General features: G+C 40.4%; 1 protein-coding gene and 1 long non-coding RNA gene across 4 annotated transcripts in view; one reads left to right on the top strand and one right to left on the bottom strand.

Moving 5' to 3' along the window:
- The window catches only part of l1cama (L1 cell adhesion molecule, paralog a), a 118589-nt gene extending 97383 nt beyond the window's left edge, over positions 1-21206 (top strand). Inside the window, exons 19-27 of one of the 3 annotated variants that reach the window (XM_090185296.1) lie at positions 1101-1216; positions 1517-1733; positions 1826-1945; positions 4094-4267; positions 11288-11401; positions 11686-11835; positions 12448-12579; positions 16254-16326; positions 17217-21206. In XM_090185296.1, the coding sequence (XP_090041422.1) occupies positions 1101-1216; positions 1517-1733; positions 1826-1945; positions 4094-4267; positions 11288-11401; positions 11686-11835; positions 12448-12579; positions 16254-16326; positions 17217-17475 (1355 nt within the window). In that variant the 3' untranslated portion in view covers positions 17476-21206. The remainder of the gene's footprint in view (positions 1-1100; positions 1217-1516; positions 1734-1825; positions 1946-4093; positions 4268-11287; positions 11402-11685; positions 11836-12447; positions 12580-16253; positions 16327-17216) is intronic. The other 2 variants (XM_090185297.1, XM_090185298.1) reach the window with 2 other exon arrangements.
- On the bottom strand, positions 21197-26165 carry LOC118966099 (uncharacterized). The gene is made up of 2 exons (XR_005053327.2): positions 25983-26165; positions 21197-21629 (listed from the first exon to the last, which is right to left on the bottom strand). It is a non-coding gene; the product is annotated as an uncharacterized LOC118966099 (long non-coding RNA).
- Positions 26166-26211: the final 46 nt, after the last annotated feature.

Here is a 26211-nt window from a genome sequence, read left to right as displayed (position 1 = left end):
CCATTTCTTAAAGATATCCATAAAAAATGTTGTTTAAAGTTTGCCACAAGCCACCTGGGAGACACACCAAACATGTGGAAGAAGGTGCTCTGGTCAGATGAAACCAAAATTGAACTTTTTGGCAACAATGCAAAACGATATGTTTGGCGTAAAAGCAACACAGCTCATCAGCCAGAACACACCATCCCCACTGTCAAACATGGTGGTGGCAGCATCATGGTTTGGGCCTGCTTTTCTTCAGCAGGGACAGGGAAGATGGTTAAAATTGATGGGAAGATGGATGGAGCCAAATACAGGACCATTCTGGAAGAATGGTGGAGTCTGCAAAAGACCTGAGACTGGGACGGAGATTTGTCTTCCAACAAGACAATGATCCAAAACATAAAGCAAAATCTACAATGGAATGGTTCAAAAATAAACATATCCAGGTGTTAGAATGGCCAAGTCAAAGTCCAGACCTGAATCCAATCGAGAATCTGTGGAAAGAACTGAAAACTGCTGTTCACAAATGCTCTCCATCCAACCTCACTGAGCTCGTGCTGTTTTGCAAGGAGGAATGAGAAAAAATGTCAGTCTCTCGATGTGCAAAACTGATAGAGACATACCCCAAGCGACTTACAGCTGTAATCGCAGCAAAAGGTGGCGCTACAAAGTATTAACTTAAGGGGGCTGAATCATTTTGCACGCCCAATTTTTCAGTTTTTGATTTGTTAAAAAAGTTTGAAATATCCAATAAATGTCGTTCCACTTCATGATTGTGTCCCACTTGTTGTTGATTCTTAACAAAAAAATACAGTTTTATATCTTTATGTTTGAAGCCTGAAATGTGGCAAAAGGTCGCAAAGTTCAAGGGGGCCGAATACTTTCGCAAGGCACTGTATATACAGAGGTGTCTAACCCTCTCCCCTGAACACTCCCTCTGTTTCTGTCTCTCCCTCACTCTCATTCCTGCTGTTCTCATTCTCTCCTCTTATTCTCCCTCTAATGATGACCAATTAGTCTATTGGGTTCACCGGTAAACTCAAGTGATTATGATGCTGATGATGATTCTCTCCCCTCTCTGCATCTCTCTCTCTCTCTCTCCCCCCCCCTTCCTCCAGTCCCCCTGAAGGCTCCTCAGAATGTGGCTATGGTGCTGCTCAACAGTTCAGCCATCAGGGTGACATGGGAACCAGTGAACGAAAAGACTGTCAGAGGACACCTGCTGGGATATAAGGTGACTTGCACCATGTCCATGTTCAACTCCAGCTCTGGCACTGAAATAGCTTCTACTACAAGAGAGATACAATGACTGTCAATTTCCTGTCCCCTTTACTCCTTCCCCCCTCTGTGTGTCATATCAACATCATAACCATGACATTATGGCCACATAGAGCTTTATAACTTCTTCCCTCCCAGATCCACCTGCCGGGCTGCATGCATTACACATCATAAACATGACCTCACAGCTACATAGAGCTACATAGAGCATTATTACAGCTTATAACCTTCCTCCTCTGCCCTCTCTCCTCACCAGATCCATCTGCTGAGGTTTGGCTCCAGGGGCCACCACCAAGGCCGTAGGGCTAGAGAGCCAGACACCAGTGTTGAGGTGGAGACAGGGCCCAAAGAGGAGAAGAGAGTCCTGGGGGGACTCAGACCCTACTCTCACTACACCCTCACTGTCACTGTGTTCAACAGCAAGGGAGAGGGCCCCCCCTCCGAGACTCTGTCCTTTGAAACTGACGAGGGAGGTGAGAGAAAGGGAAAAGCAGGGGGGGGGGGGGGGACAGTGTACACTGCAGTGGAAGGATACTCTAATCAAGCGTGCCTGTGTTCCTGTCAGCTCCTGGCCCCCCGATGTCCTTACGCCTGGACAGCCATGCAGGCACAGAGATGACCCTACACTGGACACCTCCTGCCCAACCCAATGGGGTTCTCAAAGGATACCTGCTGCAGTACCAGAGTGGTTACCTTACTACACCTCTCCCCCTTAACTGGCTATCTTTATTCAGACGAGGGTAGTCTAGTAATCTAGTGATGTGCCCTTGAGCAAGGCACTTAATCCTAATTACTCCTTTAAATGACTGAAATGTAAATATGTGTGTTCAACTGACTGTCACAGCAAGTCTACACATCTTGTCTGTTTCTCTGTCTTGTAAAAGACAACAGTGCTACTTATTATCATATGGTATCACTGATCTATCTCTGTTGTTTCTCAGTGACATGTTGTTGATGTATTACCAGTCACTTCTAGAGATGGCTAGTGAATTATATATCAATCATATTCCATCAATCCATCAAGACAAACCTACATAACGTTATAGACTATTCCTCAACTATGTCAGAGACAAACCTACATAATGTTATAGACCCTTCCTCAACTATGTCAGAGACAAACCTACATAATGTTATAGACCCTTCCTCAACTATGTCAGAGACAAACCTACATAATGTTATAGACCCTTCCTCAACTATGCCAGAGACAAACCTACATATCGTTATAGACTATTCCTCAACTATGTCAGAGACAAACCTACATAACGTTATAGACTATTCCTCAACTATGTCAGAGACAAACCTACATAACGTTATAGACTATTCCTCAACTATGCCAGAGACAAACCTACATAACGTTATAGACTATTCCTCAACTATGTCAGAGACAAACCTACATAACGTTATAGACTATTCCTCAACTATGTCAGAGACAAACCTACATAACGTTATAGACTATTCCTCAACTATGTCAGAGACAAACCTACATAACGTTATAGACTATTCCTCAACTATGTCAGAGACAAACCTACATAACGTTATAGACTATTCCTCAACTATGCCAGAGACAAACCTACATAACGTTATAGACTATTCCTCAACTATGTCAGAGACAAACCTACATAACGTTATAGACTATTCCTCAACTATGCCAGAGACAAACCTACATAACGTTATAGACTATTCCTCAACTATGTCAGAGACAAACCTACATAATGTTATAGACCCTTCCTCAACTATGTCAGAGACAAACCTACATAACGTTATAGACTATTCCTCAACTATGCCAGAGACAAACCTACATAACGTTATAGACTATTCCTCAACTATGTCAGAGACAAACCTACATAACGTTATAGACTATTCCTCAACTATGTCAGAGACAAACCTACATAACGTTATAGACTATTCCTCAACTATGCCAGAGACAAACCTACATAACGTTATAGACTATTCCTCAACTATGTCAGAGACAAACCTACATAACGTTATAGACTATTCCTCAACTATGCCAGAGACAAACCTACATAACGTTATAGACTATTCCTCAACTATGTCAGAGACAAACCTACATAACGTTATAGACTATTCCTCAACTATGCCAGAGACAAACCTACATAACGTTATAGACTATTCCTCAACTATGTCAGAGACAAACCTACATAACGTTATAGACTATTCCTCAACTATGTCAGAGACAAACCTACATAACGTTATAGACTATTCCTCAACTATGTCAGAGACAAACCTACATAACGTTATAGACTATTCCTCAACTATGCCAGAGACAAACCTACATAACGTTATAGACCCTTCCTCAACTATGTCAGAGACAAACCTACATAACGTTATAGACTATTCCTCAACTATGTCAGAGACAAACCTACATAACGTTATAGACTATTCCTCAACTATGCCAGAGACAAACCTACATAACGTTATAGACTATTCCTCAACTATGTCAGAGACAAACCTACATAACGTTATAGACTATTCCTCAACTATGCCAGAGACAAACCTACATAACGTTATAGACCCTTCCTCAACTATGTCAGAGACAAACCTACATAACGTTATAGACTATTCCTCAACTATGTCAGAGACAAACCTACATAATGTTATAGACTATTCCTCAAATGCTGTCACAGAAAAACGTTATTGACTGTTCTAGTCGACCTTTCCTCTCTATGCCCCTATAGTCGTGAAGAGTGACGACAGCCCGATGCATGTGGAGACCATAGACGACCACACTGATAGACAGACACACACACACACACACACAAATAAACACACGCACACACACACACACCCTAACCTTCCTGTCTGCCCTCTGTAGTCGTAAAGAGTGACAGCCCGATGCAGGTGGAGACGATAGACGATCACAAGGTCACTCACCTGACCCTGAAGCAGTTGGACCCTCACAGCCGCTACCGCTTCTACCTGAGGGGGCGCACCTCGGCCGGGGACGGAGAGCCTATCACCAGGGAGGGGGCTACCACACTGGACGGAGGTAGTACTGCAGGATGAATATTTATAGAACACACCGAGAGGGTTTACACTAACAGGTTGACTGATTGAGAGCCTATCACCAGGCACCACACTGGAGGCAGTACTGCAGGAGGAGTATTTATAGAACACATCGAGAGGGTTAACACTAACAGGTTTATTGATTGAGAGCCCATCACCAGGCACCACACTGGAGGTAGTACTGCAGGAGGAGTATTTATAGAACACACCGAGAGGGTTAACACTAACAGGTTTATTGATTGAGAGCCTATCACCAGGCACCACACTGGAGGCAGTACTGCAGGAGGAGTATTTATAGAACACACCGAGAGGGTTAACACTAACAGGTTTATTGATTGAGAGCCCATCACCAGGCACCACACTGGAGGCAGTACTGCAGGAGGAGTATTTATAGAACACATCGAGAGGGTTAACACTAACAGGTTTATTGATTGAGAGCCTATCACCAGGCACCACACTGGAGGTAGTACTGCAGGAGGAGTATTTATAGAACACACCGAGAGGGTTAACACTAACAGGTTTATTGATTGAGAGCCTATCACCAGGCACCACACTGGAGGTAGTACTGCAGGAGGAGTATTTATAGAACACACAGAGAGGGTTAACACTAACAGGTTTATTGATTGAGAGCCCATCACCAGGCTGGAGGTAGTACTGCAGGAGGAGTATTTATAGAACACACCGAGAGGGTTAACACTAACAGGTTTATTGATTGAGAGCCCATCACCAGGCTGGAGGTAGTACTGCAGGAGGAGTATTTATAGAACACATCGAGAGGGTTAACACTAACAGGTTTATCGATTGAGAGCCCATCACCAGGCACCACACTGGAGGTAGTACTGCAGGAGGAGTATTTATAGAACACACCGAGAGGGTTAACACTAACAGGTTTATTGATTGAGAGCCCATCACCAGGCACCACACTAGAGGTAGTACTGCAGGAGGAGTATTTATAGAACACACCGAGAGGGTTAACACTAACAGGTTGACTGATTGAGAGCCTATCACCAGGCACCACACTGGAGGTAGTACTGCAGGAGGAGTATTTATAGAACACACCGAGAGGGTTAACACTAACAGGTTGACTGATTGAGAGCCTATCACCAGGCACCACACTGGAGGTAGTACTGCAGGAGGAGTATTTATAGAACACACCGAGAGGGTTAACCCTAACAGGTTGACTGATTGAGAGCCCATCACCAGGCACCACACTGGAGGTAGTACTGCAGGAGGAGTATTTATAGAACACACCGAGAGGGTTAACACTAACAGGTTTATTGATTGAGAGCCTATCACCAGGCACCACACTGGAGGTAGTACTGCAGGAGGAGTATTTATAGAACACATCGAGAGGGTTAACACTAACAGGTTGACTGATTGAGAGCCCATCACCAGGCACCACACTGGAGGTAGTACTGCAGGAGGAGTATTTATAGAACACACCGAGAGGGTTAACACTAACAGGTTTATTGATTGAGAGCCTATCACCAGGCACCACACTGGAGGTAGTACTGCAGGAGGAGTATTTATAGAACACATCGAGAGGGTTAACACTAACAGGTTTATTGATTGAGAGCCCATCACCAGGCACCACACTGGAGGTAGTACTGCAGGAGGAGTATTTATAGAACACACCGAGAGGGTTAACACTAACAGGTTGACTGATTGAGAGCCCATCACCAGGCACCACACTGGAGGTAGTACTGCAGGAGGAGTATTTATAGAACACACCGAGAGGGTTAACACTAACAGGTTGACTGATTGAGAGCCTATCACCAGGCACCACACTGGAGGTAGTACTGCAGGAGGAGTATTTATAGAACACACCGAGAGGGTTAACACTAACAAGTTGACTGATTGAGAGCCTATCACCAGGCACCACACTGGAGGCAGTACTGCAGGAGGAGTATTTATAGAACACACCGAGAGGGTTAACACTAACAGGTTTATTGATTGAGAGCCCATCACCAGGCACCACACTGGAGGTAGTACTGCAGGAGGAGTATTTATAGAACACACCGAGAGGGTTAACACTAACAGGTTGACTGATTGAGAGCCTATCACCAGGCACCACACTGGACGGAGGCAGTACTGCAGGACGATTAGAAGTAGAACAACGGTTTTGTCTACACAATGTGGAAATGTGTCTCCCAGTTTCATACACATAAAACCCGACATTAAAACATATTGTTTACTGGTGGATGTATCATGCTGTGGTGACATTGTGGAGTATTAGCGCATAAGTAATATTATTGAGTGGTTTAACACTAAAAGGGTGAAAGAGATTCTAACTTGGTGATTCTCACGAAAATGGCACACAATTGAAATAAACATTTTCCACCATAATTCTTCTTGGATCACTAAGATTAGTATCTGTATTGATCTATTTCATAATTATTGTTATGTTTATTGATGAAATATTATGTATTCTACTACAATTTCCACAACTAGCAATGTCAAATTCTCATTACCGCAGCAGTTTTTGAAGTCCCAAAAAGTTATTAACAAATCTAATATTTTTTTTAACATTGCTTACATAATGAAAAGGCCTGAGGTAAACATACAATGAAAACAAATATATTTCTTATTTAACTATAAACTTTTACTTTATCATTTATCTCATTAATGCAACACACAATCTTTTTTGAATCTTGTTTTTTGTCAAAATGACTTATTATTTTTATGTACACATATTTGGATAAAGAACAAACACACCATCTGATTCGGCCAAAATGACTTATTATTTTTATGTACACATATTTGGATAAAGAACAAACACACCATCTGATTCGGCCAAAATGACCAAAGTAGACATTTATTTATCCTAATATTTTCTAAATATTGGTGCTTATGACAATAATAAACAGGTTTTGTAGATGAGAATGTATGTTTTGGTAATGAGTGTTGCAAAGTTTGCCATTGAAGAACTGTAATGAGCTCTACTAGAGATTCATTAACCCAATACATCATCAAACTGTCATCTGTTAATCGCAAAATTTGACTTGCATAATACTGAAATCACTGATCTTAATAAAATTGACTAAATTACCCCTCATCTTAATTATAAGTACTGTAATGAGGGGTGAAAGTGGAATTAATTTCTTTGCACATTTTTTTATACTTCAAAAATGACAGGGTAGCCTACTCTGCTGACGCTGACAAACAGATGTTGTCTGATCCATATAATCGTCCTATGAAAAGGGGCGACACATAGAATATGACGTCCATCTAACCTGTAGGAGGAAATTATTGTCCAAAAACAAACAAAAGTGGCATATACCAGGCGGTGTCAGAGGAAGGCCCCAAAAATTGTCAAAGACTCCAGTCACCAAAGTCATAGACTGTTCTCTCTGCTATCACATGGCAAGTGGTACCGGAGTGCCAAGTCTAGGTCCAAGAGGCTTCTTAACAGCTTCTATCCCCCAAGCCATACGTCTGCTGAACAATTCATCAAATGGCCACCCGGACTATTTACATTGGCCACCCCTTTGTTTTTACACTGCTGCTACTCTCTTGTTTATTATCTATGCATAGTCACTTTACCCCTACCTACATGTACAAATGACCTCGACTAACCTGTACCCCCGCACATTGACTCAGTAACAGTATCCCCTGTATAGTGCCTCGTTATAGTCATTTTGCTGTGTTATTTAAAAAATATATAAAAAAATAACTTTATTTAGTAAATATTTTCTTAACTCTATTTTCTTTAAACTGCATTGTTGGTTAAGGGCTTGTAAGTAAGCATTTCACTGTAAGGTTATATTTGGTGCATGTGACAACTACTATTTTATTTTATTTTATTTGAAGACAGTTTATATGCACACTTACCGGGGATATGGCCGATGTAAGATAGGCTCGTGTTTGCTCCTTTATATTAAGAATGTTGATAAGACAGATTGGAGTCTTTTCATTGTCAACTCTTTACAGCAACAGCTTTCCATGATTGTATTTTTAAATATTGAGATATGCCTGGCTGGGTCTTTCTGCTTTTCACTGACAGACGCAACTTAACAATCATCTACACTAAACAAAAATATAAACACAACATGTGTGTTGGTCCAATGTTCCATGAGCTGAAAGAAAAAAATCCAAGAAAATGTTCCATCCTTACAAAAAGTTTATTTCTCTAAAATTCTGTTCACAAATTTGTTTACATCCCTGTTAGTGAGAAATGTCTCCATGGCCAAGATAATCCATCCACCTGACAGGTGTGGCTTATCAAGAAGCTGATTGAACAGCATGATCATTACACAGGTACACCTTGTGCTGGGGACAATAAAAGGCCACTTTAAAATGTGAAGTTTTGTCACACAACACAATGCGAGGGTGACGAGTATTTATGTCTGTAATAAAGCCTATCTCTATCACTGGCTCCCCAGTGGCTGGGCCTGGTTGCGAAGTGGGTGGGCCTATGCCCTCCAAAGCCCACCCATGGCTGCACCCCTGCCCAGTCATGTGAAATCCATAGATTAGGGCCTAATTTATTTCAATTGACTGATTCCCTTATGAACTGTAACCCAGTAAAATCTTTTAAATTGTTGCATATTGCATTAATATTTTTGCTCAGTATATTTGGTAATTGCTGCGCACGCTGCCCTTCCAACTATAGGCAATGCGATTTAAAATTATATTTTTAATTATTTTATTTTAGATTTCTGTATAGACAGGAATACGCTAATTAGGCTATATACTTTTGGCTATTTAATTCAATTTACTTTAGGAAAAGCTTAGCTTCTCCTAGCATTATGGACACGCTGCCTACAGTATGCATCACGCTGCCTACAGTATGCCTTTTAATGTGATGATGTTATGATGTTTTCATCCGATTGTCAATAACTTAACAAAGGCTGTAGGCTACACGCGCACTTTCGTTCACGTGCACTGTGCACACGCAATTTGATGAATGGAAACAGACATAATTTATCCTACCAGTAGCGTAATGAAATTATGTGAATGTTGTGAGACCTACACTTGTAGCCTGAATTGATTGGATCCACTGTTCTCCACGCGCACCTCGGTCTCCGCCACACATCTCCGCCTTGTCCGCGACCGTCTCTACGGAAGGCCAAGAGTTTCAATCCATAAATCTCGGCCACTCATCCGCGCCTTGACAAAGTGTAGGGTTCTTCTCAAACCACAACGCAATTTGAAGCGTATACTACAAAATAAATCGCAAATTGTTCATGTTAATTAAATAATGGTGTATTGGCCTATATATTGTGATCGGAAGGGCAGCGTGCGCAGCAAATACCAAATATACTGACTGTCACGTTTTACCGGTATGGCGTACCCCCACTATTTATTTTAACCTGACTGTAATTACGCGCAAGTATTTTCAAACGTGGATTTAAGTATAAATAAGTCACTATAAAAAAACGAATTTCTCCAAGGCCTTTACAGGCAATGTTGGTGTAATAATGACATGGATATGTGTGGTTCCAAGTTCCAAGGTATTTTAGATGCATTTCAAAATTGAATGGGATCCTAAGGATAAATTACATAACATGATATGCCTGTAAAGTATTTAAATATGTGGGATATGGACCAAAACTGTCTTGGGATATCAGACGACAGTATAGGTAAGCGCTAAAACAGGTGCACCTGTCAACATCTCCTCCTTTAAGTGGCAGGGTTGCTCTTTGCTGAAACACAAACTCCATATTGTGGCTTCAAGTAAATTAAATGTGTATTTCTTGACAACCCCTACTTAATCAAATAACTGATGTTTTACAAAAAAAAGCTATACAATAGGTGTAAGCAGTGGGCCTTGTGAATAATTAAAGTTACCAGAACATCCCCTGACTTTACATTATAATGAGCTTATTATCATTACATCAATTAAGGTTCTCATGACTGAAACAGACCGAAAAATGATGCGGAAATTAGAAACCTAAAAATGATGCGTAAATTAGAAATGTGTGTTTTGTTAATGAAAGGCCCTTCGCTCAATCTTCAGGTAATAGGAGACAGCCATTATGAGTCAGCAAACAATTGACCACATCACTAAAGCCCATTCATGCCTCCACGTTGGTAAGGTAATAATTCTCTAAGTTTTTCTCAATTTGAGCTTTTTAGTAATTTCGGCAATGAGAAGGTCAAGTGTCGTAAAGGGGTTGTTTTGAGAATAAGATCCTCATTCTGAAGGCATATAGGTGAATAAATGAAATGAACTTCATCTAAGGACTACGCCTCTAGATTATGTATCATGGGTGAATAAATGAAATTAATTTGTGCTCGTGTAACAGTATAACGTTAGACCGTCCCCTCTGCACACATCAACAACAGTCACCCACGAAGCATCGTTACCCATCGCTCCACACAAACCGCGGCTCTTGCAGAGCAAGGGGAACCACTACTTCAAGGTCTCAGAGCAAGTGACGTCACCGATTGAAACGCTATTTAGCGCGCACCGCTAACTAAACTAGATGTTTCACATCCGTTACACTCATCTAAGGACTACTCCTCTAGATGATGTATCATGGGTGAATAAATTAAATGAACTTGTGCTCATCCAAGGACTACTCCTCTAGATGATGTATCATGGGTGAATAAAACTTTGATTGGAATTTTTACAGCAACTTGAAAAAGTGTTATGTAATGAGAAACAAACACACTGTGTTTTTATGTAAGAAATATTATAGTTTAATGTAAACTTCAACTAGTATACCATTTGTATGATTTATGGACAAACAACAGCAAAATATTTTGTGTTTTATTCAGTTAGGTTTGGTTTTTCTAAGGTAAAATTGTATAAAATGATCAGATAATTTAATCTGGATGCATTTTGGTAATAAGAATTTGGGGTGAAATCTGTACAAAATTATTGTAAAATATCAAAGGTATTTCAAATAAAATACTGCACCATAAACTAGGCATCTTAGTCTTTAGAATGATAACTGATTGTTGCAGATGCATCATGGTTTTCTAACTCAATTTGCTACTGCCATGGTTACAACTGGTTCCATGAGAATCACCCGAACCCCTTCTCAACCCATTCCAGCTCCTCCGTCCAACATCAGCTTGTATGTAGGAGAGAAGTCTGTTAACCTGAGCTGGGTGCCAGGCCAGAGACAGAGGAGTGTGAGCTTCCAGGTCCAGTACCTCAACAAGCAAGGTACGTATGAGCTTTGTGTGTGCATGTGGCCGTGCAGGTCCTGTACCTCAACAAGAACATACACTACCAGCTGACCAACAGTATACCTGGAACACACCAAACACACATGTAACTGACTGTAAATGTGAAATTTAAACATAGTCGCTCTGGAGGAGACTGACATGTTTTTAAAATAAAAATCTTTAAATATAACTTCACTCCCCTGCCTGTAAGAACAAGAAGGAAAAATATATATTTTGTCTATTTCTATGTCTAAACAAATAAAGTGGTTATTTTGTCTTCAGACGGTGGGAAGTGGAAGCAGTCTGAGAAGCTGAACTCGTCTGCATCATTCTACCAGCTGAAAGGTCTGACCCCGGGGTCACAGTACCGCCTCAGATTCACCTTCAGCAACAACACCTTCTGGGAGACTGAGATCACCACAAAGGGAGCAGGTACCGGAGGCAGTAATATATATATATATATATATTCTGGGAGACTGAAACCGAGGGATTGGTAGGAATCCCAGGCTACACACACACACACACACACACACACACACACACACACACACACACACACACACACACACAGACACGCACAGCAAAACAGCTTCTCCTTTGGGCCTCTCCTGCCTACATCTGACAGTGTGCAGCAGCACTCTGCTATTGTTGGAAGTGCTTGGCTTTGAAATGTCCTACATGAAAGAGGCTAGATGGCAAGACGTTCAGAGGCCAAATGAAGTGCTCCATTAGTAGTATTTGTTTGGGGAATTGGACTGTATTTCCTACATCCCTAGTGTAATGTATGTTAGGTTATGTCTGTGTGAGTGTGTGTATCGACTGAGCCACAGTGCGTGTGCGCTCCATACCCACCCTCTCTTCTTAATCTCTTCTCTTCCTTTCATCCTTCCTTTCATTCCCCTACGTCTCTCTACGATCCCTTGCTACGACCCTCTCTCCCTTTCACTCGATCTCTGTCCATTCCCATCTGTCTTCCCTCCCTCCCTCCCTCCCTCCCTCCCTCCCTCCCTCCCTCCCTCCCTCCCTCCCTCCCTCCCTATGTAGGGGTGATGGATATGCAGACAGGCTTTGCTACTCAGGGCTGGTTTATTGGGCTCGTGAGCGCCATCGTGCTGTTGCTGCTGGTGCTGCTCATCCTCTGCTTTATCAAGAGGGGCAAAGGGGGAAAGTATTCAGGTAGTTGTAAATATAACACCACCAGATACCAGACAAACCACGTCAGGTCTAACACACCACATATACTGTAGAATGTAGTTTCTAACACACTACATATACTGTAGAATGTAGTTTCTAACACACCACATATACTGTAGAATGTAGTTTATAATAAACCACATATACTGTAGAATATAGTTTCTAACACACTACATATACTGTAGAATGTAGTTTCTAACACACTACATATACTGTAGAATATAGTTTCTAACACCACATATACTGTAGAATGTAGTTTCTAACACACTACATATACTGTAGAATGTAGTTTCTAACACACCACATATACTGTAGAATGTAGTTTATAATAAACCACATATACTGTAGAATATAGTTTCTAACACACTACATATACTGTAGAATGTAGTTTCTAACACACCACATATACTGTAGAATGTAGTTTCTAACACACCACATATACTGTAGAATGTAGTTTCTAACACACCACATATACTGTAGAATATAGTTTCTAACAAACCACATATACTGTAGAATATAGTTTCTAACACACCACATATACTGTAGAATGTAGTTTCTAACACACTACATATACTGTAGAATATAGTTTCTAACACACTACATATACTGTAGAATATAGTTTCTAACACACCACATATACTGTAGAATGTAGTTTCTAACACACCACATATACTGTAGAATATAGTTTCTAACACACCACATATACTGTAGAATGTAGTTTCTAACACCACATATACTGTAGAATATAGTTTCTAACACACCACATATACTGTAGAATATAGTTTCTAACACACCACATATACTGTAGAATGTAGTTTCTAACACACCACATATACTGTAGAATGTAGTTTCTAACACACTACATATACTGTAGAATATAGTTTCTAACACACCACATATACTGTAGAATATAGTTTCTAACACACCACATATACTGTAGAATGTAGTTTCTAACACACCACATATACTGTAGAATGTAGTTTCTAACACACCACATATACTGTAGAATATAGTTTCTAACACACCACATATACTGTAGAATGTAGTTTCTAACACCACATATACTGTAGAATGTAGTTTCTAACACACCACATATACTGTAGAATATAGTTTCTAACACACCACATATACTGTAGAATGTAGTTTCTAACACCACATATACTGTAGAATGTAGTTTCTAACACCACATATACTGTAGAATATAGTTTCTAACACACCACATATACTGTAGAATATAGTTTCTAACACACCACATATACTGTAGAATGTAGTTTCTAACACACCACATATACTGTAGAATATAGTTTCTAACACACCACATATACTGTAGAATATAGTTTCTAACACACCACATATACTGTAGAATGTAGTTTCTAACACACCACATATACTGTAGAATGTAGTTTATAATAAACCACATATACTGTAGAATATAGTTTCTAACACACCACATATACTGTAGAATGTAGTTTCTAACACACCACATATACTGTAGAATATAGTTTCTAACACACCACATATACTGTAGAATATAGTTTCTAACACACCACATATACTGTAGAATATAGTTTCTAACACACCACATATACTGTAGAATATAGTTTCTAACACACCACATATACTGTAGAATATAGTTTCTAACACACCACATATACTGTAGAATGTAGTTTCTAACACACTACATATACTGTAGAATGTAGTTTCTAACACACCACATATACTGTAGAATATAGTTTCTAACACACCACATATACTGTAGAATATAGTTTCTAACACACCACATATACTGTAGAATATAGTTTCTAACACACCACATATACTGTAGAATGTAGTTTCTAACACCACATATACTGTAGAATGTAGTTTCTAACACACCACATATACTGTAGAATATAGTTTCTAACACACTACATATACTGTAGAATATAGTTTCTAACACACCACATATACTGTAGAATATAGTTTCTAACACACCACATATACTGTAGAATATAGTTTCTGATAAACCACATATACTGTAGAATATAGTTTCTAACACACCACATATACTGTAGAATATAGTTTCTAACACACCACATATACTGTAGAATATAGTTTCTAACACACTACATATACTGTAGAATATAGTTTCTGATAAACCACATATACTGTAGAATATAGTTTCTAACACACCACATATACTGTAGAATATAGTTTCTAACACACCACATATACTGTAGAATATAGTTTCTAACACACTACATATACTGTAGAATGTAGTTTCTAACACACTACATATACTGTAGAATATAGTTTCTAACACACCACATATACTGTAGAATATAGTTTCTAACACACCACATATACTGTAGAATATAGTTTCTAACACACCACATATACTGTAGAATATAGTTTCTAACACCACATATACTGTAGAATATAGTTTCTAACACACCACATATACTGTAGAATATAGTTTCTAACACACTACATATACTGTAGAATATAGTTTCTAACACCACATATACTGTAGAATATAGTTTCTAACACACCACATATACTGTAGAATATAGTTTCTAACACACCACATATACTGTAGAATATAGTTTCTAACACACCACATATACTGTAGAATATAGTTTCTAACACACCACATATACTGTAGAATGTAGTTTCTAACACACCACATATACTGTAGAATATAGTCTCTAACAAAATGCATATATTCCTGTAGGTAGTTACAACAAACCACATATAAAATATGGTAAGTAAGTAGCCTTGCAGGAGCCTTGGCTGTTTCTATAGTTTGAGGCAGCTTGATGTACAAGTACACCTCCTGGACAGGATGCTAGTCAATCACAGGGCCTTAGCCCCAATCTATCTCCTTAATGCTGAGTGCCAAGCAAAGACGCATCAGGTCCCATTTTTACAGTCTTTGGTATGACTCGGCCGGGAATAAAACTTCCAATATCAGGGCGGACACTCCAACCACAAGTCCACCGAGTTGGGCCATACCAGATTGTTTCTGAGAAACCCTATATGTCAGGGAGTTTCTGACAAATCACATGATATGTAGCAGACCAGGCAGCTCTAAAAAAGCAAAACACATTCTCTATATTGTTGTGCTGCTAGTTCACTAACTGGCCAGCGTCTATGGCATTACCAAAACCTCAGCCAGCCACTAGCTTAGAAAGGACATTCTACTGATTAATGAACAGATACCGAAATTAAATTATCTCTCTCTCTCCCTCCCTGTCGCGCTCTCTCTTTCTGTCTCTTTCTGTCTCTCTCTATTTCTGTCTCTCTCTCTTTCTGGCTCTCTCTCTCTCTCTTTCTGGCTCTCTCTCTCTTTCTGTCTCTCTCTTTCTGTATCTCTCTCTTTCTGTCTCTCTCTGTCTCTCTCTCTTTCTGTCTCTCTCTCTTTCTGTCTCTCTCTCTCTTTCCATCTGTCTCTCTCTCTCTTTCCATCTGTCTCTCTCTCTCCCTCCCTGTCGCGCGCTCTCTCTCTTTCTGTCTCTCTCTCTCTTTCCATCTGTCTCTCTCTCTCTTTCCATCTGTCTCTCTCTCTCCCTCCCTGTCGCGCGCTCTCTCTCTTTCTGTCTCTCTCTCTTTCTGTCTCTCTCTCTTTCTGTCTCTCTCTCTCTCTCTCTCTCTCTCTCTCTCTCTCTCTCTCTCAGTCAAAGATAAGGAGGAGGGTCAGGTAGACTCTGAGGCGCGCCCTATGAAGGATGAAACATTCGGAGAGTACAGGTTGGCCTGTCTAATCAAACGATATACTGATTATTAGGCATTGATCATGTATTAATATTCCTTCAAACCTGTAGATTATATAATTGTTGAATATTAGTTAAAAAGATAGTTTACCCAAGTTACAAAATGACATATTGGTTTCCTTACCTTGTAAGCAGTCTTTGGACAAGGTAAGACAGCAATCCATGGTTTGGCTTTGTTTACCTGGCTGCTGTCATGAAAATGCAAAAAAATAAATAATAATAATAATAAAAACAAACAATGCAAGTCAATACCCTGCAAATTAGCATGTTTTAAATGTCAACATAATCGCTTTGATTCCCTGTTTGAAAAGATATGTGTGTTTTTATCCCAGCGTCCTGTGTTCATTACTGTTCCTCTCTCCCATAATGCTTTCCCCTGCTTTGCCAGATCTCTTGAGAGGTATGCTGTAAGGTGCTCTACTCTGCATGCCTTTCCTGCAACTGAGTCCAAATAGTCTATGTTTTTTCTAGAGGCTCTCCCATTTATCCTCTTCTTTTCCCAGTATACCTTGCCAATACCCTTCCTATGGCTATGTGATACAATACAATGACTGACATTGGTATGTGAACCGCACAGGAGGTTGGTGGCACCTTAATTGGGGAGGACGGGCTCGTGGTAATGGCTGGAGCGGAATCAGTAGAAGGGTATCAAATACATCAAACACATGGTTTGATGCCATTCCATTCGCTCCATTATTATGAGCCGTCATCCCCTCAGCAGCCTCCACTGGTGAACCACCCACACATAGTAACACTCTCCCACCTACCAACCTCCTTTCATCTCCCTCTTTCTTTCTATACCTCTCTATCCGTCTTTCTCTACCCCCCCCCCCCCCTCTCCCCACAATTTATCCCTCCATCCTGTAGTGACAACGAGGAGAAGCGGACAGCCAGCCAGCCGTCTCTGTGTGATGAGAGCAAACTGTGTATCAGTGATGACAACCTGGATGGCTATAACAACGGTAGCATTGCTGTTACTGAGGTGACCATGGAAGACTCCCTGGTCAGCCAGTACAGCCGACCCAGCGAAGCCACCCCGGACCCGGGCACACTGCAGGACAGCTCCCCCCTCAATCCCAACACCACCACCAATGGCCTGCCCAACTCGGCCGCCATTTTAGATTAGGCTAGTTAGTTAGAGGTGGCCGTTTTAGATAATCCCGTTGCCTTAGTAACTGTTTATCTGTTAGACCAAAATATCTCTGTCAACTACAGTATAACATGTCAACAATATAAACATGCCCACTGCCCACACACTCCTAGCTATCTCTAACACATCTATCTAGCTATCTACTTGACTGACTTTTCCATTGATAAGATCACTGACTGTATGATCAATATACTACTGACCATTCAGAAGCATCTGTTATTCTACAATGTTATCTATCTAGCCATATACAGTATTATAGATATGTACAACATGTTCATTATGAGTTCCAGTGCCTAGTGGCCCTCAACACACAGCACCAGATTACATCCTTACTCTAGTCCTCTCTCCTCCTCTACTCTACTCCTCTCTTATCTACTCTACTCCCCTTTTATCCACTCTGCTCCTCTCTAATCTACTCTACTCCTCTCTTATCTACTCTACTCCTCTCTTATCTACTCTACTCCACTCTTATCTACTCTACTATACTCCTCTTCTCCTCTCTACTCTTATCTACTCCTCTCTACTCTTATCTACTCCTCTCTTATCTACTCTACTCCTCTCTAATCTACTCTACTCCTCTCTAATCTACTCTACTCCTCTCTAATCTACTCTACTCCTCTCTTATCTACTTCTCTCTTATCTACTCTACTTCTATCTTATCTACTCTACTTTCCTCATCTTCTCCTCTCTACTCTACTCTTCTCCTCTTATCTACTCTTCTCCTCTTATCTACTCTACTCCTCTCTACTCTACTCTACTCCTCTCTACTCTAATCTACTCCTCTTCTCTACTCCTCTCTACTCTATTCCTCTTCTCTAATCTACTCCTCTCTTCTCTACTCTACTCCTCTCTTCTAATCTACTATTTTCTATTCTAATCTACTAGTCTCTTCTCTATTCTAATCTACTCCTCTCTTCTCTACTCTACTCCTCTACTCTAATCTACTCCTCTCTACTCTACTCTAATCTACTCCTCTCTTCTCTAATCTACTCCTCTCTTCTCTACTCTAATCTACTCCTCTCTACTCTACTGTACTCTACTCTCGCCTTTTCACTACAAGAGTGACTTCATTATTGGTATGATATTGTAATTTATATGTAGACCTCTAGCTTTCTGTATCTATTCTGTCTCTTTCTACGGTGTATTAAACTGTCAGCTGATAAATGTCATCTTTCCCATACCTCTTCATGTCATAGTATAGCATAACATAACACTATTACACACTATAATGTGTGGTAGGGCACAGTAGTTCTGTATATTTACAGTTAGCTGGTAGTAAAATACACAGATTCTCTCCATCTTTCTTTCATTCTTTCTTTCTTTCATTCAAGCCATGAACAATGTACGCTGGCAATCCAAAACAGGCTTACCTGATCAGCAGATTGGGCTGAAAGGCATATCTGTAGATTGGTTGCTTTATGTATCTAATGTATAGAATGTGTTCTTTGTAGGGCTGAGTAGAAATAATATTTACATGCCAAAAACTCTTTGTTTTGAATTAGACAATGGTAAGAATGATGACAAGAAGCAGACGGAAACAAGCATTTAAGAAGGAGAACAGAGGTATCTCTATAGAGAAGAACGAGACTTAGAAAGATCACGTTTTTTTTTAAATGTCGCTCTGAATGTAAATACAACCCAAAATATTGTTATTTATCGATGAGTTTGTTTGATAAAAATGTGTGTTTTAAGTTTACTTTAAAGTTGACTTAAAAATACATTTCATTTGTGTTTTGTAACAGCGAACCTATGAATGAATACTTGTTTTGAAGGTGATGACGGTTAAAACAAATATTCAATAGGACAGAAAAAAACTAAAAGGCAAAAAATGTATCTTCACACCATTTCATGTTACAAACGCTCTAAAAGAAAACTAAAAATATACATTTTACATCACTACTAGTAGAAGTGCGCATGTGAGATTTGGTTCTGGGTGTCAAGATTAATCAGTAGCTAATGTCATTTTAATATATACAGTAGAATCAAAACCCACCTATTGAAAGCAGAGGTTAAAAAGTAGGCTAATGTTCCTCATGTACATCAATGTTTTGTTTCCTGACTTTAAAGTGTCCCTTTGTAGTCCAGTGAGTAGCTGTTGAGAGTCTATGTACTGTGTTTGAAAATACAATTTATTCCCTATGTAGTGCACTAATTATGGGACTAGGTTTCCATTTCATACACTTTTTGTGCTGAGGTAGTGTGATGATGAGGCAGGGAGGGATGCAGTGAGCTAGCTTGTGATGAAGCAAGGAGGGATGCAGTGAGCTAGCTTGTGATGAAGCAAGGAGGGATGCAGTGAGCTAGCTTGTGATGAAGCACCACAGGGAGCATATGCAATGTGCTGACTCTGCTCTCACTGCTCACCCAGTCAATCTAGCCTACAGTCTATTCTGAGACAGACCCAGGTTCAAATAAGATTATTTTTATTTCAAAGAAGAGTTTGATTGGGCCTGCCTGGATCGCCAGAGACCAAGGTTTGCACCTTTGGGACTACTCTATTTGTTCCATTGTGCCAGGCAATCTCAATCAAGCACAGCTTGAAGTATTTGAGAAAGGGTGAATACTATTTGAACCCAGGTCTGACTGCAAGCCAAACCGTTACTGTTCAGTGCATCCCCAGGGAGATGGGAAAGAGAAAGTGGGATTGACTCTGGCTTGGCAGAAAGACAGTGGGTCTGAACGAGAGGTTTGAGTGAGCCCAGCTCCCTGTAGTTTGCTGTTACAGACACACTCAGGACAAAAACATTTCTTTTCAGAAATCTATTTTCATATGGGAATGAGAAAATGAAGTAATATGCCAGTTATTCTATCACAACTATGGATTACGTCACAAATGGCTCCCTATATAGTGCACTACTTATGACCAGAGCCCTTAGTGTTCAGAGAAATAACCATATGCCCTGGTCAAAAGTGAACTATATGGAGAGGGTGCCAATAGAGCTGCTAACCATCTGTGTTTATCATGGTGTGATTTCAGGACAAATGTTTGCTTTGAAAGAGTGAACTACTGAACACACAGATACTCACTCTACTGCCTGCCAGCCTGCCTGCCTATATATCTATCTGGCTCTGCTTTGCTTCTTACGTGGTCAGTGAGGAGATCGTCTAAGCCAGACTTAGCGACAGCGTTTGTTTTTTCCCCTCTGTTTACTTTCCTTTCCTGTTTTTTATACTTACAACATAAAAGCAAATAAAAAAAGTGAATAAGAATTGCGTATAGAGGAGAATGACAGCAACAGCTTATTTTAGGACATGACATTCATGGATTTATATTCGTGATGGAGGGAGGGGAGAGACACTATGTACACTATGTATTTCACTGCCTGAGGGGAGACAGAGTGCCTCTGTGTGCTTTGTTTGGGGTGCAACACTAGTCAAATGGATTTGGGGGACTGGAAGGTACAGTAGTGAATTCACACCCTGGTCCCAGATCTGTTTGGGTTGTATAGCAAACTCCTATGGTTGTTATCATGCTAAAGTCGTAGGAGTTGGCAAGACAGTACAAACCGATCTGGGACTGGGCTAGTGTGCTCGTGCCATTGGTTGAGACTGAAGTGAAGTGGGTTGGGATCACTGTATGGAGGGGGTCTTGTACTGTATGTTATGGGCCCAATGACAATGTAACTATCTGCATTATGAATCAGCTACTTGTAACTAAATATGTGATTGATTAAATAAAAAAGAACTTGGAACAATCTGAACCAAAAGAGGCATCATCGGGTTGTCATCCTTTAAATTACTCATAGCATTCATGTCTAAAGACGATAACATGCATGTTTATCTTCAAAAGATAAGCCAAATTAGATACTGACCACGACACATGAAACATAAAAGAACAGCTAGATAGTAATTTTATACATCAAATACAGCTCCTGAGAGAATAAGTTGCAGAACACTTCAACATTTGACCTAGTGACTAAATCTTATCGATAAAAGACATGAAAGCATGTAACGCGTGCCTATACCATAAACCTGATTTTATTGTTGTGTTGTGCCTATCATCTGAATCTGAGATCCCGTATTGTGCGGTGAGTCTGTGCTGGTGATCCCCCAGCGTGAGCTGCTGCTGAAACGGGTGGTTCTGGGCTGTGGGTCGGCTGGTGTACAGCTGCTTGGCCAGGTACCGCTGACTGGTGGAGACAAGATGGAAAGAAATACACTCTCACAGACTGTTTTTACAATAAAACAGTCCCTCTTTTTATGTGAAAACTGGGACTTTCAATTGTTTCACCATGTACAGTATCTCTTTATACACTGCAAAAAAAAATAAAGGGAGCACTTCTATGTACAAGAAGCAGCAAACTTTGTGGAAATTAATATTTGTGTCATTCTCAAAACCTTTGGCCACGACTGTACAGTTGAAGTCGGAAGTTTACATACACCTCAGCCAAATACATTTAAACACAGTTTTTCACAATTACTGTCATTTAATTATAGTAAAATTTCCTGTCTTCAGGTCAGTTAGGATCACCACTTTATTTTAAGAATGTGAAATAATAGTATAGAGATTTATTCATTTCAGCTTTTATTTCTTTCATCACATTCCCAGTGGGTCAGAAGTTTACATACACTCAATTAGTATTTGGTAGCATTGCCTTAAAATTGTTTAATTTGGGTCAAACGTTTCGGGTAGCCTTCCCCAAGCTTCCCACAATAAGTTGGGTGAATTTTGGCCCATTCCTCCTGACAGAGCTGGTGTAACTGAGTCAGGTTAGTAGGCCTCCTTGTTCGCACACACTATTTCAGTTCTGCCCACAAATTTTCTATGGGATTGAGGTCAGGGCTTTGTGATGGCCACTCCAATACCTTGACTTTGTTGTCCTTAAGCCATTTTGCCACAACTTTGTAAGTATGCTTGGGGTCATTGTCCATTTGGAAGACCCATATGCGACCAAGCTTTAACTTCCTGACTGAGGTCTTGAGATGTTGCTTCAATATATCCACATAATGGTCCATCCTCATGAAGCCATCTATTTTTTAAAGTGCACCAGTCCCTCCTGCAGCAAAGCACCCCCACAACATGATGTTGTGCACCCCTGTGCTTCACGGTTGGGATGGTGTTCTTCGGCTTGCAAGCCTTTCTCCTCCAAATATAGCAATGGTCATTATGGCCAAACAGTTCTATTTTTGTTTCATCAGACCAGAAGACATTTCTCCAAAAAGTACCATCTTTGTCCCCATGTGCAGTTTAAAACCAAAGTCTGGCTTTTTTTATGGTGGTTTTGGAGCAACCTTTCAGGTTATGTCGATATAGGACTCCTTTTTACTGTGGATATAGATAATTTTGTACCTCTTTCCTCCAGCATATTCACAAGGTCATTTGCAGTTGTTCTGGGATTGATTTGCACTTTTCACACCAAAGTACATTCAACTCTAGGAGACAGAATGCGTCTCCTTCCTGAGTGGTATGACGGCTGCGTGGTCCCATGGTGTTTATACTTGCACACTATTGTTTGTGCAGATGAACGTGGTACCTTCAGGCTTTGTACCTTCAGGCTTTTGGATATTGCTCCCAAGGACGAACCAGACTTGTGGAGATCTACAATATTTTTTCTGAGGTTTTGGCTGATTTATCTTGCTTTTCCCATGAGGCACTGAGTTTGAAGGTAGGCCTTAAAATACATCCGCAGGTACACCTCCAATTGACTCAAATAATGTCAATTAGCCTATCAGAAGCTTCTAAAGCCATGACATCATTTTTGCGAATTTTCCAAGCTGTTTAAAGGCACAGTCAACTTAGTGTGTCAACTTCTGACTCACTGGAATTGTGATACAGTGAATTATAAGTGAAATAATCTGTCTGTAAACAATTGTTGGAAAAATGACTTGTGTCATGCACAAAGTAGATGTCCTAAACGACTTGCCAAAACTAGAGTTTGTTAACAAGAAATTTGTGGAGTGGTTGAAAAACGAGTTTTAATGACTCCAACCTAAGTGTATGTAAACTTCCGACATTAACTGTAGATATATATATATATATATATATATATATATCATTGAATGAGTAGGTGTGAATACTTTCTCCCACTGAATGAGTACCTACTGATTCAAGGGTTTTTCTTTATTTGTACTATTTTCTACATAATAGTGAAGACATCAAAACTATTAAATAACACATATGGAATCATGTAACCAAAGAAGTGCTAAACAAATCAAAATATATTTTATATTTGAGATTCTTCAAAGCAGCCACCAATTTTCTCGATGACAGCTTTGCACAGTCTTGGAATTTTCTCAACCAGCCAGGTTAACATGTTCTCTTCTCCCTTACTATTCGGGGTAATGTGTAGTCTGACTTTAGATTTGTCATTACGAACAATTTTTACCTCGAGGAAGGGTCAGCCATAGACTCAATTAGCCCCGTAGCCAGACAGACCCGCTATGATACTTTACTTCAGTGAAACAGAATGTCAGCTCACAAGATTAGGCTGGTTGAACCTCCTAAATCAAGAGACTACCTGCTACAATGTCTGTGTCTGTAGTGCAGCGAAGCTACTCTGCATAATGGGTAATTAACAGAAACCACATAATTGACATGAAAAAACAGTGTGAACATAAGCATTTATAATGATGCTTCCCACTGGGATGAATCTATTCATACCAAGTCAGTCAGGCAAATGAGTCGAGGGGAAAAGCTTTGATAAAAGGACACTCACTCTGCCCACGCATAATGTGTGTATGTGTGTGTGTGTTGTCGCGTCTAATGTGCTCGTTATCTCTCCTGAGTGAGTGTGTACGCATCATTTAATTTCTTCAATTCGTTTTGTAATTTAAAAAATGTAAAAACCTGTGAGTACTCACAATGTCACGGCTCAGTCTCACCAGACTGGCTTCCTGATCTGCATCCTTGGCTGGTGTGTGTGTGTGTTAGAGTGTATGTGTGTGTTTTTGTGGTGTGTGTTTGCGCGTGTGTGTGTTTTTGTGGTGTGTGTTTGCGCGTGTGTAAGTAGAAAAAACATGTTGACTCCCCCTACTTGTAGAGAAACTCCAATGCCATCCTCCTCTCTTTCATGTTGCCAAAACTGTCTGTTTTCACTCTGTGATACAGTACACACTTTTAATTTTGTTGTCCTAGGCTACCTGGCTAAAATGCTTACTCACTAGCCTAATTTCCTTTCATGGGCAACGATTAGCCAGCTAGTTAACATTAGTCTACTACATCTAGCTACATGTTGAACTTCCAGCCTCTCAGGCCAGGTGCACAATGTATGAATATATGGTTGGATCAGAATTACTGTTATAATCTTTGGCCAGTACGGAGAATTAAGTAAAACCACATCTCCATACAATTTTAGGAAAGGAACAATTTTAGCTAGCTAGCTAGCCACCAGAGGACAACACAACGAGATGCAACAATTACAATTTTTTGTCAATAATGACATTTGGCTTGATGTGATGTGATTGGTGTGAAGCCCAATCCAAACTGGCTTCCCTTTAAAAAAATGTTTGTGCGCCAGGACCATTCACAGTGGAGTTCACTCAGTTTAGCTCAATGCTGATTGGCTATTATTATTTATTTTTAAATGATCAAGGGAGGCCAAATGCTCTCTGGCTTTGCTTGCATTCAATGCTACGGGGGCAACAATGTCAAACTCTTTCTGACCAGACATGATCAGGTAGATAGGCTACACATACTGAGACAGAGGGGCGCTATTTCGTTTGCTTGGATGCTTTCTCCGGTCAGATACACTACATGGCCAAAAGTATGTGGATACCTGCTCATCGAACATCTCATTCCAAAATCATGGGCATTAATATGGAATTGGTCCCCCCTTTGCTGCTATAACAGCATCCACTCTTCTGAGAAGGCTTTCCACTAGATGTTGAAACATTGCTGCAGGGACTTGCTTCCATTCAGCCACTGATGTTGGGCGATTGGGCCTGGCTCACAGTCGGCGTTCCAATTCATCCCAAAGGTGTTCGATAGGGTTGAGGTCAAGGCTCTGTGCAGGCCAGTTAAGTTCTTCCACAAAGATCGGAATTGTGCATGGTGATCTTAGGCTTGCGTGCGGCTGCTTGGCCATGGAAACTCATTTCATGAAACTCCCGATGAACATTTGCAGCTGAGCCATTGTTGCTACTCACAATAACAGCATTTACAGTTGATTGGGGCAGCTCTTGGCAGGGCAGAAATTGTACAAACTGACTTGTTGGAAAGGTGGCATCCTATGACAGTGCCACGTTGAAAGTCACTGAGCTCTTTAGTACAGGCCATTCTACTGACAATATTTGTCTATGGAGATTGTATGTTCAATTTTATTCACCTGCCAGCAACGGGTGTGGCTGAAATAGCCAAATTCATTAACTTGGAGGGGTGTCCATATCCTTTTGGCCGTGTACTGTACATTTAGCCTCTTGTGAATTGAAGAAAATGTGTTTGTATTTTCTTTTTTTCTTGGTCAATTTTTTGGGGAAGCCTGGCTTCCCTTGGCATCCATGAATACACCCCACTGTCTGTCTATATCTTGCCCTCTGTTGCTTACCGAAGGCCTTCTCTCATTGACCCTCCATCTCCTCCAGTTCTCTTCTCTCCAATGCTTGAAGATCCGAGCCTGGAGCGCAGCCTCGGCGGCCAGTCGGCGTTCCACTGCCACATTGGAAAGGTTGTCCACCGGCAAATCAACTTTATACATTCTCCCTATAGTTTTGAACAGGGCTGTAGTTGGCTGAAAAGTTAAACAAAACAGATATTTGGTTGCTTTGGCATTTAAA

This window comes from Oncorhynchus mykiss, chromosome 9, assembly GCF_057628025.1.
Source record: "Oncorhynchus mykiss isolate SJ-2025 chromosome 9, ASM5762802v1, whole genome shotgun sequence".
Taxonomy (NCBI): domain Eukaryota; kingdom Metazoa; phylum Chordata; class Actinopteri; order Salmoniformes; family Salmonidae; genus Oncorhynchus; species Oncorhynchus mykiss.
This window is presented reverse-complemented; position numbering and strand designations above follow the sequence as displayed.